The following is a 19065-nucleotide window of genomic DNA, read 5'->3' on the forward strand; positions in this document are numbered from 1 at the left end:
CAGCTCTGCCCCTTGTCATCTGGGTGATGTTGGGCCAGTCATTTCACTTCTCTGGGCCTCAGTTACGTCATCTGTCAAATGGAGATGAGGACTGTGAGCCCCATCTGGGGCTCATCTGATCACCGTGTATCCTCCCCAGTGCTTAGAACAGTGCTTGGCACATAGTAAGCGCTTAACAAATGCCATCATTATTGGTATTAATTATGGTGTTTATTAAGTGCTTATTGCATGCCAAGACTCATGCTAAGCACTGAATTGTATTTGCTATATGTAAAATTATGCTTAGTTTTATATTCACTTCAGAATTACCCAGACTTTGTAAAGAAAGCAAATTTTTAAGTTCCAATATGATGTGTTAATTACATTTCATAATATTAAAGGTCATTCTGTGCAAATAGCCTCCATATCACCTTTTATTTTTTAAAGATTCTGAACCTGGTCCAAGTACCTAAATTAAAGGCAAGAACAACCTATCCAAAAATATCCTTCACTATTCTTAATCAATATTATTGCATTCTTTTAACATTTTCTGTATCCCTTTCATTGCTTCAGAAGAATCTAGCTTTTATTCCTTTTTACCTTTGTATTTTGTCTTACTCACATATGACCTTTTACCATGGAAGAAAAGCACCAAAAAGAAGAAAAAATTCTTTTTTGCTGAATCTGTCACTGGTGCCTGTTAGATTTATAAATCCTAGAACAAAGCCCTGGGTTATACCTAATATAACAGCAACATCTGTATGTCCTTAGCAAGGATGTCTTTTCTACGCCTTCAGCTGACAGGGAACATTAGGTGGAAATAGAGTTGAATTTAGCTCTCCCTTCCCATTGCTCTGATAGCTTCCTGGGGTCTAAAATGTTGGTGGTTTCTTTTATTGATGAGCAAGTTTCAAGGGTTGGTACTGCAGAGTGGACTTTTTTATGAGGAAGCTATAACAATACATTACACAAATCACAATAAATGTATGTCATTATGCCTCAAATAATATCCCAGGGGTTTTGAGATACTATATACAAATGAAATTTGCATAATATTATTATAGCTGAAAATAACCCTTTTCTTCTGAATAGCTAAAATAGCATACAATATTTAATTGTTCATGCATTCACCTCCCAGATACCTGTACTTTGAGTTAAGCCTCTTGAATCATGTTTCTTCCAGAAAATGTCTATTGGTGAACACCACTTTGGTTAGGAAGTAGCGAAGACCCCATTTATTCCTAGGGTAGAACTGCATTCATTAAAGGCATTTGGTGCAGATGAGAGCTATTGAGGAAGGTAGAGATATTGTGTTCACTGGTAACAAACTGCATTTTTACTCCTGCCATCCATTTGAAATCAGGTAACCAGGAAAAGAATGTGAATAACTTGTTTTTTAAGATTTGACAAAAACAAAGCAAATGCAAGCAAATTTGGACCATTTATCCCCACCCTCAATGTTTGGGTAGCCTTATTTAAGAACACACTGTTTAACTTGAATAGGAAATAGTACCCTAAAATTACCCTAAAAAGTAATTGCCTCACCTGCTCTAAGCAGATTATCAAATGACAAAATGACAATGACTGGTGGGCGTGAATCAATCAGTGGTATTTTTTGAGTATTTACTATGTACAAGAGTACAATACACTGATTTGGTAGACATGCAGTTCTCAAACCAATTGAAAAGGAATACCAAGTAAATAGCCATTATTTCATCGACTGCAGCATTCTATGTGATCATGACAACAGCACTCATCCTAAAAGGATGACATTTATCCAGTTGACATGATGACACTGCAGGAACTCTTCCTGATGAAGGACAGCTCTTATAAACAGAGCTGGATACCCTTGGTATTTGAAGATGATGCCAGTGACAACAAGCGTCCCATCCATGTGTAATTAGCAGTAAGAGACAATGTCCTTCTTATATGGTATTTAAGTGCTCACTATGTGCCAGGCACTGTACTAAGCACTGGGGTAGATATAAGATAATCAGATTGGACACAGTCCATGTCCCTCATGGGGCTCACAGTCTTAATCACCATTTTACGAATGAAGTAACAGAGGCACATAGAAGTTAAGTGACTTGCCCAAGATCACATAGCAGACAAGTGGCCAGTCCACACCAGGCCTGTGCTCTATCCACTAGACCACAGTGCTTCTCTTCCACACTGAAGCCTGAGAAATGTAGTGGGGCATCTATTGCCCACTACCTATTTATGGGGAGTATTGTATCCCTAAGTAGGTCTGTCAACACAGATGCTATTGATAGACACTACAGTTTACCAATGAGGCAAGAATGTAGATGGTCAAAAAAGAAAGAATGGAAATTAACTAAGTTTGGGGAAATATATTCCATAAGAAAAGATTTAAGTCATTTGCCTGGAGTGAAATAAGATTGTATCATGTATAATTTCCTAACCCTGTGATGATCAAGTAGTTGCTTCCTGATCCTCCTGCTTTAAGCCTCTCCAGTCTGTACTCTATACTGCTACTCATCTAATTTGCCTAAGTATCATCCTGTGCAAGTTACCCTTCTCTTCAAAACACTCCAATGGTTGCCCATCTCTGCATCAAGCAATAACCCCTGACCATCAGTTTTAAGACACACAATCAGCTCTCTCCCCTAATTATCTTCACTCTTTTCCCCTGACAATGCAGCCCGCCCACTTCATTCTAATGCCAACCTACTCACTGTGCTTCACTAATTTCTCTCTGTTGTCCCAATGCTTACTGCCTACTCATCCAGTAGCTGAAAGGTCACTATGTACTCCATCTTCAAAGCCTATTCTTCAGGGAGCCTTCCCTGACTAAGCCTTCATCTCCCCATTGTATTTCTCCCACTAGAACATCACCTCATAACAATAGTAATAATAATAATAATGGTATTTGTTACTATATGCCAAGCACTGTTCTAAGCACTGGGTAGATACAAGGGAATCAGGTTGTCCCACATGGGGCTTACAGTCTTAATCCCTATTTTACAGATAACTGAGGCACAGAGAAGTTAAGTGACTTGCCCTAAGTCACACAGCTGATAAATGGCAGAGCAGGGATTAGAACCCATGACCTCTGACTCCCAAACCCATGTTCTTTCCACTAAGCCACGCTGTTTCTCATCTCACAAAGAATGTATCCCTGTCTGTAAAATCTGTTGCTGCCTGTGCCATCACTGGTGGTTTTCAGCTTTAAATCCCAGCCAAAAGAGCCCCTGGAATCACTTCAAGGGTGCCCAGCCCCTGATCAACCTCTGTAGAGTCCTAAAGTCCTGTAGTTCTCCCATTCTTCACATTAAAGTTTTGAGAGCTTTTCTACTTAGGATTTCCCAAGTCTCCTGCACTGTCACCTCCTCCTTGACTGAGCTTTGAAGGTGAATAGGCCACTGGGAACTAGCCTTCCACCCCCGTGTTGGGGCTAGGGTCTACAGGAAGCACACAGACAAAGTGCTCCCTCCTATGGCTCCCTCTGTCTACATGTTTCTCTGGCACCCAGACCTTCTCCTCCAGTCTTTACTGCAGGCAGACACAAAGATCTGAGATTTCAACAACATTTAATAAGCTCTTAAATTATTAAATTCATGAGAATTCAGGGAAAACTACCTTTCTCTGACTCTACTCTCTCCCTACCCCTTGCCCCCCTTTCATCTCAAAGACCCTCTGTATTTTCCTATAGGCATACTGGGACTCAGGTTCTTCTCCCCTACAAGAGCAGGACACTTTCCTTCAGAGTACTAGCTCTTAGACTCTGAAACTACAGGGATCCTGCCTATCCAGGGTTCACAGTAGGACCTACTCTCCCAGGCATACTCACTTGCTAATCTCTCATTTCCAAGATGGCTGAGGTGTTTTTTCTACAACTATCTGACCCCTCTACCTTGTCTTCAATCCTTGTCTCTGATTGGCTCAACTAAGTCTTTTCATTTCCCTCAGGAAGGGATACCACGGAGAGACTCTCTAGGCTTCGTCCTCCATCTCCTAAATGTGGAGGCCAGTAGAACTGTCACACAGTCCCATACCTGTAATTTGTATTAGTGGTTAGCTCCCCAAGTAGATTGTAACTCCTTGAACACAGGCATCTCTCTACTAACTCTGTGTATCCTTCCAAACACCTAATACAGTGTTCTGCACAGAGTAAGTGTTCCACAAATACTACTGATTGAATTAATTAACAAAGTACAAATGGTACCAGAGGCTGCACTCAATTACACTGCCCTTTATGGAGGTACATAAGTAGCCACACTCACCTGCTTCCTGAGTCTCATACAGACATCCTCTCAAGTCCAAGCCTTCTTTGCCTTCTGGAACAGCATCAGCCACAAAGTGAAACCCCATGATTGCAGGTTGACCATAGTCTGCTTACCCTTGTCCCACAGGTATAGGAGAAGCCAGTTAAAAGACCTGCTCTCGACTGAAAACCAGAAATCAAGTCACCTAAGTCAGAAAGTGGTTTAATGCCCAAAGAGGCAGGACTACAGGTGGTTGTGAGAGTGGAGGAGCGAAAGAGATATAAAAGGGGAAATTACAATAATTGTGTTATTTGTTAAGTGCTCACTATGTGGCTTGGCACTGAATTAAGAACTGGAGTACATAATCAGGTTGGACACAGTCCTTCTCCCACACAGCACTTATGGTCTAAGTAGAAGGGATAACAGGTATTGAATCTCTCTTTAACAGAATAGGAAACTGAGGTATAGATAAAATAACAAACAAAATGAAAGCGGGGATAAGTAAAATGGGAAGTGAAGATGGGGGAAGAAAAAATGGTTCTGAGAGGGGGAAAAGGAGATCTGGGAGGGGTGGACTTATCTCCTGCCACCTGTGCCATGCCAGCATGATTGGGGGCATGGCAGTAGGCACATCATGGCAGCAACAAGATGAGGTTTTGAAGGGTAACCACAGGATCCCCCCTATGCTGTTCTCAAGATCCTATTATGGCATCGTAAGCTTCATTGAAAGCTCTAGGAAATGACCATTTGGCCAGAATAGCTATATTCATGTCAGTAGAGAAGGTAAGATAAGTGTTGTACAGGAAGAGCCTATACAATCTCTTCCTATAGCCACAAAGGCTGTAGGACCCTCTGCCACACCTGGAAGTGGAATCTTAATGGGTACTGGAATAGGCAAGATGGTGTCCTGTCATGCGTAACTGTATCTAAAGGTACATGTGGAAAGACATGTTTTTAGTACCTTTTTTTTTTTCATGAATCTGTTCATTCCCATTTTCCAGTTATTGTGATGAAATCCACTCCATTCTGAAGTGACTAAGCTTTCAGAAATATTGCTCAAACCTGTGATTTGGTATGGAACAACATCACAGATTAGTTACATGTCACATCTTCCCTGAACATCGATCCACTTCAGTCATTAGGAAATAGCAAAAGGTCATTTATATTTGTTTCCCTTCATTTTCTTTCCTGGAGTGGGCACATTTATTGTAGAGCTATTGCTTTTTACGGCTCATGAAATTCTGGGCTGTTGTTGAGAAGGGTTCTGGATGGTTAAGTTTTCATAATTGTTAATAAAAACATGGATGGGAAAGGAAAAATGCCATAATCCTCTGCATTCAAGAATAGATATAATGCATTGCTGTTGACTTCCTGGTCCTGTAGTAACAGCTTCCAAGATCATTAAGTTTAGTAAACTTTTGCTGCCTTGATAAATGAACTTGCACAGGAGAGTCTTTAGAAAACAGAATAAGCCAAAAATCCTTGAGGTAGAAGTTGCCCATTAAAATGATTATTTACAGTGATGACTCCATCTATCTTCATTCCTGAATCTTGACCACACTTTCAAGTATCTGATTGTTATGGTTTTAGATTTAATACCAACACCGTAATGGAGCTGTGGGATAAATATATTATCACCACCATCTGCTTACTTCAGAGATTGCTATTCATCCGTAGGTTTTTACGGAAGTATTTGTATATTGAATTCTTGAAATGATCTTCATTAGCAACTGCCAGTATTCTAAACAAACCCTTCTGAGGTGTGCCTTCTTAAGTGGTGTATGTTTGTGTTTTAATGATTAGTCTAAATCCCCAAATTAATAATTGATTCATGAGATGCTGTTCAGGGTTATGATTGTGTTACATACATCTATTACTCTAGCATAATAGGTGGTATAATTACTTAAAAGCGTCTGTCCCAAGATGCCATCTTTATATTTCCTCATTAATATGTAACTTTGAAAGCAATCAAATGGATTCCTGTTGAAAGTTGTGCATTGTTTCCTCTCAGGGATATGATGATGGCTATGGTGGTGAATATGATGACCAGAGCTATGAGACATATGACAGCACCTATGCTACACAAACACAAAGGTAAGATTTAAATAAGATATATTCACCAAGATCCTTGCAACCATTATTCTATTGCCCTGATTTGAATACAAAATTTAACAAAGTTACAAAATGGGTAGTGTCTGGCAGTACATTTTTCTTCAAAATTTCCCTAATTCTCCAAGTGTTTTTTCTGTTTTGCTTTTATTTTTAACTTTTAAATGTACTAGGCTTTGAAGGGCAAAAGTGGTAAGCAATGCAACCTGGTAATCAAACAGCAGTTCTGTGTTCCTGCTAGGTTCAGTAATGGCATGGCTTCTTGTTTCTATAGAGCTCTGTTTGTTTGAACATCAATTATTCTGGGTTACGTTTCTAGGTTGACGTTAAATGAATGTTTCATACTTGGCAGTCCTAGATATTCATCCTGCAGGACCCTTCGTAATGGACAGGTGTGTGTTTGCGTGCTTCAGTGGGGAAAGAAGAAAGAGTAAGTGCAAGGAAAGAAGCAAGGGCTTGAAGAGTATCTCAAGATAGTTCTGTAAAACCATATTTCTTTAACCTTGTGTGATCCTATCATGGTGCTGGGTTTAATGCCATTCAGGTTATATTTGAGGATTTTAAAAAATAACCCCCAGAAGCAGAGGTAACCGTTCCAGGGTTATGATCAAGTGCTGGATGTAAATGGTTTCCCTATGGTAAGATGAACCAATTGTGATTAGTCTCAACGTTTTTATAGGCTCATTTTGTAACTGTGTGCTTTTATGAGAATTACTTTAAGGTCATAACTACCATGTAAATTAGTGGGGGCCTGGCATGGACAGGAAGTGAAGCAGAGAGCTGTGTTTAAGTGAAACTCCAAGGGTAATGTAGGATAAAGGAATGAAATTCTCAGGAAGTGACCGGAATGAACAAATCTGCACTTTAGAAAGTAACTTTTCTAACAAAGCTTTGTGCTCTTGAAGATCATTTCCCAGAGAGTCATACTGAACCACCTGGTCAGTCTAAGATTGAGAATCCACTACTCTTGCAGCTGCTCATTTTTCCTTCAGGGTCCTTTAATATTGCTCAATCTGATGGACTTTTCCTTTCAACTAAAGTAGAACCTTTCTTGCATACTTGGCTCTAAGTGCTGCACTTCTGCCTCATCTGCAATATAGCTTTACTATAAAAGCCACAAAGTATGCTCTACTAACATGGGAGTTTTTTGGGTGTCCTTCTGGACCAATTACACTGAGACTAACTTTCCTGGAACAGCTAAGCTTAGATATTAAAGCCCCATCCACTTAAACCTGACTCAGTTCCAGATTCTTCATTTCTACAATGGGAAGAATGAACACAAATAAATACGACTGAATGAATATATGAACACAAATGACACAAATGATATTTGCAAATCCTATTGCAAATTCCTAAAATGCACATGAGTTTTGTTACAGTTTAGTTAAGTGCAAGAGGATCACCATGTACCTTTGAGACTGTTTAATGATTTCATCACTTTAGAAGCATTTGGCAATGGCTGAATGAACTACAATTAAATTAAATTATGTACATGTTATAATTCCACAGAAAACATAAAGACGAAGATAGATGGCTTACCTTCCTTGCTTCCATCTTACTATTTGGGTCCAAACTTTTTGTACTTTAGTAGACTTCAATTCCATATTCTCTTCCCTAGGAAAAACCCATTGATAAGCCACAGTGAACATAAAGACAGCCCACCATTTCCCATTTTAGGCAGGAACTATGGGCAGGAGAACCATGATTTCCCAAAAGCCCAAGCCAATGGAAGGATATGGAAGTTAAAGAGAAAGCAAATGTAAAGACAGAAGTGGCCTGATCTGGATGTGGCAAAGTTCCAAAATTGTATTTAATGAGCATCCAGTGGATGCAATGCACAATGCTAAGTTTCAGAAAGTACAACACAAAAAAATGATGCAGTCTCTGCCCACAAGGAGAGAGGTATGAACATATTTAACAGAGTGTAGGCACCCAAAGCTTACTGGCAATTCAAGCACTCTAAACATGAGCTAACAGTCTAACCCCTATTTCAAAAAGCGGCACCCAAACTGTCAATAAGGCTAAATATCAATTAGTACTTTTGTTTAGTAACATCTCTGAGAAACATCCATTTATGGTCATTTGAAGCTGGTGTTTCTTGTTCCAATAGGATTGCTGTGATATTATGTCTTTTTGGTTTACTTCAGTCAGTCAGTTTTATTTATTGAACGCCTTTGGGCAGAGCACTCAACTAAGCACTTGGGAGAGCACAATAGTATACATGATCCCTGCCCTTGAAGACTTCAAACTTAGCAGGGGAGGTAAACATCAAAATGAACCACAGAAGAGATGAAGAAATGGAGCAGAGAGATATGTATTTAAGTTCCATGACAAGGTGTGAGTAGTTGTACTTAGGTGGCAGTAGGGAGAGAGAAGGTTAGGAGATGACAGATTCATCAGGGAACATCATCTGGAAGAGATGTGAATTCAAAAGGGCTTGGAAACTTTGAGCAGTGTTGGATGTGAAGGGGGAGAGCATTCCTATGGGCACATAATATGTCTATCAACTCTATTGTACTGTACCTTCCAAAGTGCTTAAGTACAATGCTCTGCACCCAGTAAGTACTTAATAAGTCCCACTGATTGACTGATTTAAAAGTTGGCAGGGAGACAGCAAGATAATGCGTATGGCAGAGAGAAAACATCTCAAGACTGGTTTACTGAAAATAACAGAAAGATTAGAAAACTACCTGCATTGAAACAGGAAATGTAACACCACCATTTAGGAGCTCCTTTCAATCAAAACAGAAGCCTCTGACAACCTGTGATGGGCCATGAGATCAAGCTAAGAAAACTACCCACTGGTAGTGGATTCTAACGCTGAAGAGATCCTGAGAAATGATGACCACTGCCAAAATAAGAACTTCTGTTCATCACTAAATAGTTGTGGGATATATTAGGTGCTAAGTAACTGGGGTGGATACAAGATTACCATATTGGACCCAATCTGTGGTTCATAATGTGCTCGTAATCTAAGAGGACAGGATAGAAGGAAGCATCACAGCCTAGCAAAAACAGTATGGGCCTGGGAATCAGAGGACATGAATTTCTAATCCTGAGTCTGCCATATTTCTGCTGTGTGACCTTGGGCAAGTCACTTCACTTCTCTTTGCCTCATTTCCATCATCTGCAAAATAGGGATTCAGTAGCTGTTCCCACTCCTTCTTGGACTGTGAGCCCCGTATGTCCAACGTGATTAACTTATATCTACCCCAGCACTTAGAAGAATGTTTTGTCTGGCTTAGTGAATAGAGCATAGTCCTGGGAGTCAGAAGAATCTGGGTTCTAGTTCTGGCTCTGCTTGTGTGCTTGTGTGACATTGGGCAAGTCTCTTACCTTCTCTATGCCTCAGTTACCTCATCCGTAGAACGGGGATTAATACCGTGTGCCCCATATGGAACAGTGGCTGTGTCCAACCCAATATCCACCCCAGTGCTTAGAACAGTGCCTGTCACATAGTAATCACTTAACATATATCACAATTATTGTCATTATTATTATTATCATCATTCATATTTTATTGGTGGAAACAGAAGTCCAGAGAGGCAAAGGAACTTGATCAAAGTAGCACAGCCGGCCAGTGGTAGAAATGGGACTAGAATTAAGGTATCCTGCTAGACCTCACTGCTTCTAGGTCATTAGTCAAGGAGAGTGGAGATATCTACCCTCATTAGGGCAAAGAGGGAATCCTACAGAGATAGCAAGAACGCTAAAACGAACTTCTGAACACTCCTTTCATTGACAAAGAGGCTTTTGAAAGCCTAGAAAATCATCTAGAATCACAGTCCAAACCAAGAAAAATTGAAAGGTAATCAGATCTAATGACATCAATGTTGGAGGGGACCTAAACCTCAGATATCTGCATGGGATTTTCCTCAACATTTAGAAAATGCCACAAGACCTCAAAGATGTCACCATCTTCAAGAAAAAGGAGACAGAACGGACTGTGGCAACTACAGTGGACTCTCCATACTTTGCATTACAGGCAAGACTCTAGGCTGAGTCCTTCTGAACACATTACTGAAGATCATGCTCAACTGTGCACTACCTGAATCACAATGTAGCTTTAGACCAATTCTTGGTATGGCAAATAGAAATGATCACTGTAGCACAACAGATCCAGAGCCTGACATCCAAAACTTCATATTGTGTGTCTGTTGATCATGCCCAAATGTGATATCATCAACAGACCAGGCTTCTCGAAATGACTCAACATATTTGTCTGTTCTAATAAATTCACCAAGGCTTTAGGTTGGTCAGATGGGTGGTCCATTTATAGCTGGAGAGACCCTAACTACTTCCCTAGACTTCTGGAGTAAAGTAGGAACGTGTGAAAAGTCTGATCCTGTTCAATCTATTATAGGCATACAACAAGAAATCTACAAGCTGGGACTGGAATATCAATCAGTTTATGGAGCCCAGGACCCTCTCATTCTGCTTCAAATCTAATTTTAGCTCTTTCCAGTCTGTGCCTGAGATGGCTTATGGCACTGTCAAATACAAAAGTAGCAGCTCATCCACTTTGCTTTTATTGAAGGTGACAATAAAATAACTTCAAACCTAGGCAAACTGAGAGAAGATCAACTTCCCATCAGGGATTGTTGTCTTTCAAATTGGTAGCCAAATAAGGCAGGTGAATATAAGCATGCATGGATAATAATATACGAGGAGGTGAGGTGTGCACAATGAATAATTATTATAATTATACCATCCCCAATCCGATGCCCTGTAGTGATTTTAAGGAAAGTTCAAAAGGTAAGAGACCGAGAAAAGGTAAGAGACCAACGAAAGGTTCATCCAGAGTTCAGAAAACATACCAACTTTAATTAATTCCCAGTTGTCTTGAGAGATGTCATTAGCTATGGGAATTTTCCAGTAGATTCAGAAAGGGTCTTCTTGGAGACACCTTTCAGGAGGCAATTCAAATGAATGACACATTAATTAACTTCAGAGTAATGTCAGCAATAGTTTCCGATGCAGCTTCTAGCCAACTCTGCAGCCTACACATGGAAGACATGTGTGATGGGATAAAGGAAAATAAAAATGCATTTCAAGTCTGTCAGAATTTATTTCTGTGGCAGGCCTATGTTATAACACAGCCTCACTGGTGTCCGTACTGTATATCAGGCACTGGCTAATGCTAAACTTAATCCTGTCTTCTATGCTATGGCAGAAATTCAATAAGGTCCAGTATTTTAAGGTTTTTAAAGAAGTGAGGCTAAATTCCTACATAACTTCTTTCCAAAGGCATTGATTTTTCCATAAAGGTCAGAGTCTTCTCTGGACAGCAATGATCAACAACAACCAAAAATGGAAATTAATTAATAGAATGAGATACAAGTTTACCTAACAATTTCAATCAATTCACTGCAATTTTTCAAAACTTGTCAATTTTATATACACCATATTGCATCTGTCCCCAGAGGTCCATTAGACCTGCAATTTGACACAGTTACAGTGGGAAAAGAATCCCAATTCCTTTTACCGTATCTATCCATTTCCATCCCTTTAATTGTTTTGTGACTGTCCTGTGGATTTCTCCAGTTGTTCTGTCTTCATCGTAAAAATAGAAAAGCTTGAGCCTGGTCCCTCGCAGGTCCAACCAGGCCAGAGCCTGGATTAAAGATAAGCTAGGCTGATACTCCTAAACTCGCATGCTTTGGGTCCAAGTCAAAAAGGTTGGAACCTAACAGCTTCTGTGCAGCTTAGGTTTCTCAGCAACTTTAACTTGGACCTTGCAAATTCATTCATTCATTCATCCAATCGTATTTATTGAGTGCTTACTGTGTGCAAAGCACTGTACTGAGCGCTTAGGAAGTGCAAATCAGTAACATATAGAGATGGTCACTACCCAACAAGGGGCTCACAGTCTAGAAGGGGGAGACAGACAACAAAACAAAACAAATATACAGGTGTCAATATCATCAGAATAAATAGAATTATAGCTAATATACACATCAGTAATGAAATATAGTTAATATGTACTAATAAAGTAGAGTAATAAATATGTACAAATAGTTACAAGCACTGTGGGGGGGAGGGCGGGGGGCGATGGGGAGGGGAGGAAGAGAGGCAAAAAGGTGGGGGCTCAGTCAGGGAAGGCCTATGAAGTATTTGAGAGGGACAGAGAGCAGAGAAGAGAACGGAGAAGATTCACAAGGTAGGGAAAGTTTCAGAAGGTAGGGGATAAGAAGATAGATGGGAATGAAGAGTAAGGGAGAGTCCAGACAGGAACACTAAGAAGTCCAGCTAGGGCTCCAAGCTCAAAGAGGGCTGGCTTTCTTCCTGGAATTCATTGTGCCAATAGGTAGGGGAATTGCTTTCCATAAGTGGAGACATTTCCAGTTTAGGAAGAAGCATGGAGTTGATAGGGGTAGGTAGGTTGATAGAAGTAGAGGGTTTTGCTGGCGATTGAGGGCAGGGATTATGACTACTAATTCTGTTGTACTCTTCCAAGCACTTAACCTGGTCTTAAAACCCAGTAAGTGCTCAGTAAATACAAATGATCAACTGAGTGACTGAAGGGGTGTTTGTGTTGGTGGGTTGAGGAAGGAGTTTGTAGAGGGGTGATTTGTCAAAAATAGGAAGGTCAGTAAAATTTTGGGTGGCCTAGTATGATTTCAGAAACTCTACCAAGGTCTTTGCATTAGGTGATTTGGAAGCTCTGGTGAACAGATACATATCCTAATCAATCAATCAATCAATTAATTGTACTTATTGAGAACTTACTGTGAGCAGAGCACTGTACTAAATGCTTGGGAGAGTACTTTGTAAGAACTGATAGACACAAAATGCACTGTAATGAAGGGCACTTGGGTGTGAGCCTGTTGTTGGGTAGGGATTGTCTCTCTTACTGAATTGTACTTTCCGAGTGCTTAGTACAGTGTTTTGCACACAGTGAGCACTCAATAAATATGACTGAATGAATGGAACAGGACTGTGTCCAATGTGATTATCTTATATCTATCCCAATGTTTACTGTAGTGCTTGGGACAAAGAAAGAACTTAATAAATACCATTATTTCTACAAAATCATTTTGACATTCAGAAAAGTGCTGCATTGCTAATTCATATTATTCCTGTGATTTACCATTATCTTCAGGTTTTCTTCTACCATACTTGTGCTTAGCCATATTCTTTCAGCATCCTAGAGCTATGTGACATTTGTTTTCATCCCCGAGTGAAATACTTTGCATTTGTCCCATTTAAGTAAGCTATGTAAAGAATAATTTCCAACCTGAAAGTGCACATACTCAAAAATAATTTAAACTTTTTATCCTCATCATTTTTAAGAAATGTGTCTGCAGTTTAGGCTAAAATTCCTTACAAATTCCCTGATATAGAATTTCAAATGTTAGGTACTGCATTTCCTAGATAATGTAATAAAAATGTAATACTAAGAATGATACACTAGTTTCCCCTATTCATTCAAGTGGCACTATTTCCCGCAAACTGACTCAACACTCGTTCAATAATCCAATCCTATTCAAAGTCTCAAGACTGTTGTCTACCACCGAGATTGAATTTACATGAGGTTATTGAATTTGTGATATTTTTCTCCTGTTATCCTGAAGCATAGCTGCATTTTTATGCCATTTATGGCCGTCCACGTGCATAAACAGTAGATTCACATGAAAACAGACTTTCGAAAAAGCAAAGCATGCCAGGAAAGTTTCTCCTTTCCTCCAATTTTTATGGTATTTGGGGACATCAGAGAAGGAAATGGAAACTTATTCATCCAGAATTTCTGATGCGCAAGTGTGTTTCCAGTTATTGCTTAATGATGATATTTAAAACATCCCTAAGGAGTACTAACTTGTACACCCATAATGCCAATATCGAAGACAGTTTTCAAAAGCAACTGCATTTATCATTTTGGCCAGAAATATCCTTTTCCCCCATGACTAGTGGTTTAAATTGAAATACACTGAAAGGATATTTCTCAATCAAGGAACCTATTCTGTGGAGTCATCTATCACCAGACTATTTGGCAAAGTCCCCATTTCAAGACATATAGTACAAAACCAATTTCTTCCATCTTCCCTTCAAATCAAGATAAGTGTTAGTAACCTGAACGCCCTTTCCTCACCCCTCACAACCTGATAACAATGGATAGAACTCTAAAGAGGAAACATCTCCTTCATTGTCATTCAGGGTTGTAACAGCATGATTCTACAGCTCATCATTTGAACTTTCGTGTTCAGATGGAGAGTGAATGACAAGAAGGGACACAGATAGAAGTGTTTTCACTGAGAAAACAGCGATAATAAAAGCCACGATGTGAATTCACCCTGTGGTGTTTACTTTTCCCTACAATCTGCCTCCCTTTAAAAGAGTAAGGTAATTGTGGTTTCAGATGCCCAATAATTGGCTTGATGTTATTATTCAGCCTATCAAAGTTAATGTTCCTCTCAAAGTAGCTTGCTGATCATAAGCTATGTGGCCTACTGGATAGATCCTGGGCCTGGGAGCCAGAAGGACTTGGGTTCTGGTCCCATCTCTGCCACTTGTCTGCTGTGCAACCTTGGGCAAGTCACTTACCTTCTCTGGACCTCAGTTACCTCATCTATAAAATGGAGATTAAGATTGTCAGCCCAACATGGACATGGACTGTGTACAACCTGATTCCCTTCTATCTACTCCGGCAGTTAGTACAGTGCCTGGCACATAGTAAGTGCTGAACAAATACCATAAAAAAGTAGTTTGCTCCCCAGCTAAAAGGTCCACAATATAAATTTTTTGAGTAAACTATGAACTGTATGCCAATCATTCAAATATTTCTATAACTGATGTCTTATCATAATATTATTATTATTTCTAAAACCCAATGCATAACCTTAAATGCTAATATCCACTGGTGATTGGAATGAGTAAAGATTGAAATCAAGACCTCTATTTCAGCTGGAATCCATGGCTTAAATCAAAGAGTCAGCTAGCTCAAAAGCTATTGGGATAATTAGAAATTACAGGTATTTAGAGCCACAGGACTGTTACTGATGAATCATGAGTCAGTCATGAAAATGTGTGTATACTTAAAATTATGTCTATGCCATGTTAAAGTTCAATAGCTCTTGTGCTTTTGTACAAAAGGCACATAGTAGTTCATGGAATAATGGCACATCTCATTGTATATAATTAATCTGTCAGCTAAAGGCCCTATTTATGGCAAATAATTGTCAAGTTGTAATGATAGTTTCACACAATAAAAGAGAAGATGAATGATTTTTGTTAAAAAATTGCTCACCTCATTCATCTAATCCAGGGGTCAGGATAAACTAAAAATAAAAGGCAAATTAGAAATACATGATTAAATAGTACCTAGAAAAGGAGAAAATAATGTATTTACAGAGTTAGGCACCAAAAAACTGAGGCATCAGAAAACAGCAGTTCTTATTTAAACATTACTCCCTTTAAGTAGAAAATACCTCTGTAATAACACCCCCACTTGCCTTAATACTGTGGATCAGCCCTATCTCCTGGAAACATTACTTAACCTTGGCTTCACTGACAATGTCCTGTCCAGGCTTTCCTCTTATATCTCTGGGCTGTCATTTTCAGTCTCTTTCACCGACTCTCCCTCTCACCCTCTAACTGTGGGCATCTTCAAGTCTCAGTTCTAGGTCCCCATATATTCTCCATCTACCCCGACTCCCTTAAGAACTCATTAGCTCTCATGGCTTCAACCACCATCTCTACATTCACTCTTTCATTTATTCAATTATTTCTAGATTGTGAGCCAGTTGTAGGGAAGGGATTGTCTCTATTTGTTGCCGAATTGTACTTTTCAAGCGCATAGTATAGTGATCTGCACACAGTAAGTGCTCAGTAAATACAGTTGATTGAATGAATGAATATCTATTGATGATGATAATGATAATGGTATTTGTTAGTCAGAGGATGTGGGTTCTAATCCCAGCTCCACCACTTGTCTGCTGTGTGACCTAGGAGAAGCCACTTAACTTCTTTGTGCCTCAGTTACCTAATTTATAAAATGTGGATTAAGACTGTGAGCCCCAAATGGGACAAACTGATTACCTTGTATCTACCCCAGCGCTTAAAACAGTTCTTGGCACATAGTAAGCGCTTAACAAATACCACAATTTTTTTTTACATACCAGGTACTGTACTACCCACTGGGGAGGATACAAGTAAAGCAAATTGAACACAGTCCGTGTCCCATGTGGGGCTCACAGTCTCACCCCCTCCCATTTACAGATGAGGAAACTGAGGCACAAGAGAAGTGACTTGCCCTAGGTCAAGTGAAGGCAAGTGGTGGTGCCTGCATTAGAACCCATGACCTCAGGCTTGTGCCCTAAGCACTATGCCATGTTGCTTGTCTATTTATTGAGTGCTTAATGTGCACAAAGCACAGTACAAAGTGCTTGGGAGAATACAATATAACAAAAACAGACACATTCCCTGCCCACAATGAGCTCACATGTCTGATTGCCAAATTAACCGCTTCTTTTCTGCAGTCTCACATTTCCTCCTGCTTTCAGGACATCTCTACTTGGAGGTTCAAATGAAAGCTCAACTATATTATGTTCAAAACAGAATACTTCATCTTCCAAGCTAAACCCTGTCCTCACTCTGATTTCTTATCACCGTAAACAACACCAACATCCTCCATGATTTCCAAGCCCATAACCTCGGAGTAGTGTAGTCTAGTGCTAAGAACATGTGCTTGGGACTCAGATGACCAGGTTCTCATCACAGTTCTGCCATTTGTCTGGTGTGTGACCTTGAGCAAGTCACTTACTTTCCCTGTGCCTCATCCGTAAAATGGGGATTCAGTGTCTGTTCTCCCTTTTATTTAGATTGTTAGCCCCATGTAGGACAGGTACTATGTCCGACCTGATTAACTTATCATTATTATTACTATTATCATTATTAATAATGATAATAGTAACAATAGTAATAATTTTGCTAAGTGGTTACTATGTTTCAGGCACTATGTTTCAAGCACTGTGGTTGACTCAAGATAATTGTGTTGGACACAATCCCTGTCCTTAATAAGGCTCAATTTACAAATGAGGGAGTTGATGCACAGAGAAGTGACTTGCCCAAGGTCACACAGCAGACAAGTGGCAGAGCTGGGATTAGAACCCAGGTCCTTCTGACTCCCAAACCCATGCTCTATCTACTAGGCAATTAACTTGTATCTACCCCAACACTTAGATCAGTGCTTGACATATAACAAGCAATCAATTAATCCAAAAGGGTCTTCTTGGAGACACCTTTCAGGAGGCAATTCAAATGAGTGACACATTAATGAACGACAGAGTAGTCAGCAATAGTTTCCGATGCAGCTTCTAGACAACTCCGCAGCCTACACGTGGAAGAAATCTGTGAGTACTTGAGGACTTAATGTGTGCAGAGTACTATACTAAGCACTTGGGAGAGTACAAATATCCTAATAATAACCTTGTCATTATCTTTGACTCATCTATCTCATTCAACGCTCACATTAAATCTTTCACAAAATACTCTTGGTTTTACCTTTACAACACCTCTTGGAACCATCCTTTCTTATCCAAGCTGCTACCGTACTGATCAAAGCACTTATCATACCCCGCCTTCCTTGCGGTATCAGATTCCTCACTGACCTCCTCCATTTTTGCTCTCTAGTTTTTACTTCACTCTGTTGTTCAGATCATTTATCTGATAATAAGTTCAGTCTGTATCTCCTTACTCCTCAAAAAACCCCAATGGTTGCCCATCCACCTCTGCATCAAACAGAAACCCTTTACTAATGGCTTTAAGGTAAGGTACTCAATCAGCACTCTCTCTCTCTCTTTCATAACCACACAAATTTGCTACTACCACCCAATCCACACACTTTACTCCTCTAATGCAAACATACTCTCTGTACTTAACTTTCATCTATCCCATTGTTGATGCCTTCATTCAATCAATAATATTTACTGAGTGCTTACTCTGTGCAGAGCACTGTACAAAATGCTTGGGAGAGTATAACAAAGTTGGTAGACATGTTCCCTGTCCACAAAGAGGTTACAGTCTAGAGTGGAGACAAGACATTAAAATAAATTATGGATATGAACATAAATACCTGTTCTCTGTCATATTTAATTGATCCATCAATCAATTGTATTGAGTGATTACTGTGTGCAAAGTACTGTACTATACGTTTGGAACTACATTCTATTACATTCATAATGAGCTTGCAGCCTGGGGGGAAACATTAATACATTAATACAAATAAGTTATGGATATGTACATAGGTGCTGTGGGGCTGAGGGATGGTATATAAAGGGAGCAAATTTAAGTGCAAGGGTGATGCAGAAGGGAGTGGGAAGAGAGGAAATGAGGGCTTAGTCAGGGAAGGCCTCAGAGTAGATTTACCTTCAATAAGGCTTTCAAGGCAGGGAGAATAATTTTCTGTCAGTATAAAGTGGAAAGATGTTCCAGACAAGAGGAAGGATGTGGGTGATAGACAAGAGCACGTACAGTGAGTAGGTTGGAATTAGAGAAGTGAAGTGTGTGGGCTAGGTTATAGTAGGATAGCATTGAGGTAAGGTAGGAGAGGACAGGCTCATACAGTGCTTTAAAGCCGACGATAAGGAGTTTGTCTCTGATGCAGAGGTTCTTGAAGAGTGGGGGAACATGGACTGAATGTTTTGTAGAAAAGTGATCTGGGCAGCAGAATAAAGTATGGACTGGATTAGGGAGCGATGGGAGGCAGGGAGGTCAGCAGGGAAGCTGATATAGTAATCAAGGTGGGAAAGGATAA

General features: G+C 39.8%; 1 protein-coding gene across 6 annotated transcripts in view; it reads left to right on the forward strand.

Moving 5' to 3' along the window:
* Nucleotides 1-19065, forward strand: part of KHDRBS2 (KH RNA binding domain containing, signal transduction associated 2) — a 606540-nt gene that overhangs the window by 538728 nt on the left and 48747 nt on the right. For all 6 annotated transcript variants that reach the window (XR_005451081.1, XM_038746702.1, XM_038746731.1 and 3 more), the window contains one exon: nt 6217-6299. Coding sequence is in view for 5 of the 6 variants with exons in the window: in XM_038746702.1 (XP_038602630.1) it covers nt 6217-6299 (83 nt within the window). In the remaining variant the exon portion in view is untranslated. The remainder of the gene's footprint in view (nt 1-6216; nt 6300-19065) is intronic.

This window comes from Tachyglossus aculeatus, chromosome 1 (assembly GCF_015852505.1).
Source record: "Tachyglossus aculeatus isolate mTacAcu1 chromosome 1, mTacAcu1.pri, whole genome shotgun sequence".
Taxonomy (NCBI): domain Eukaryota; kingdom Metazoa; phylum Chordata; class Mammalia; order Monotremata; family Tachyglossidae; genus Tachyglossus; species Tachyglossus aculeatus.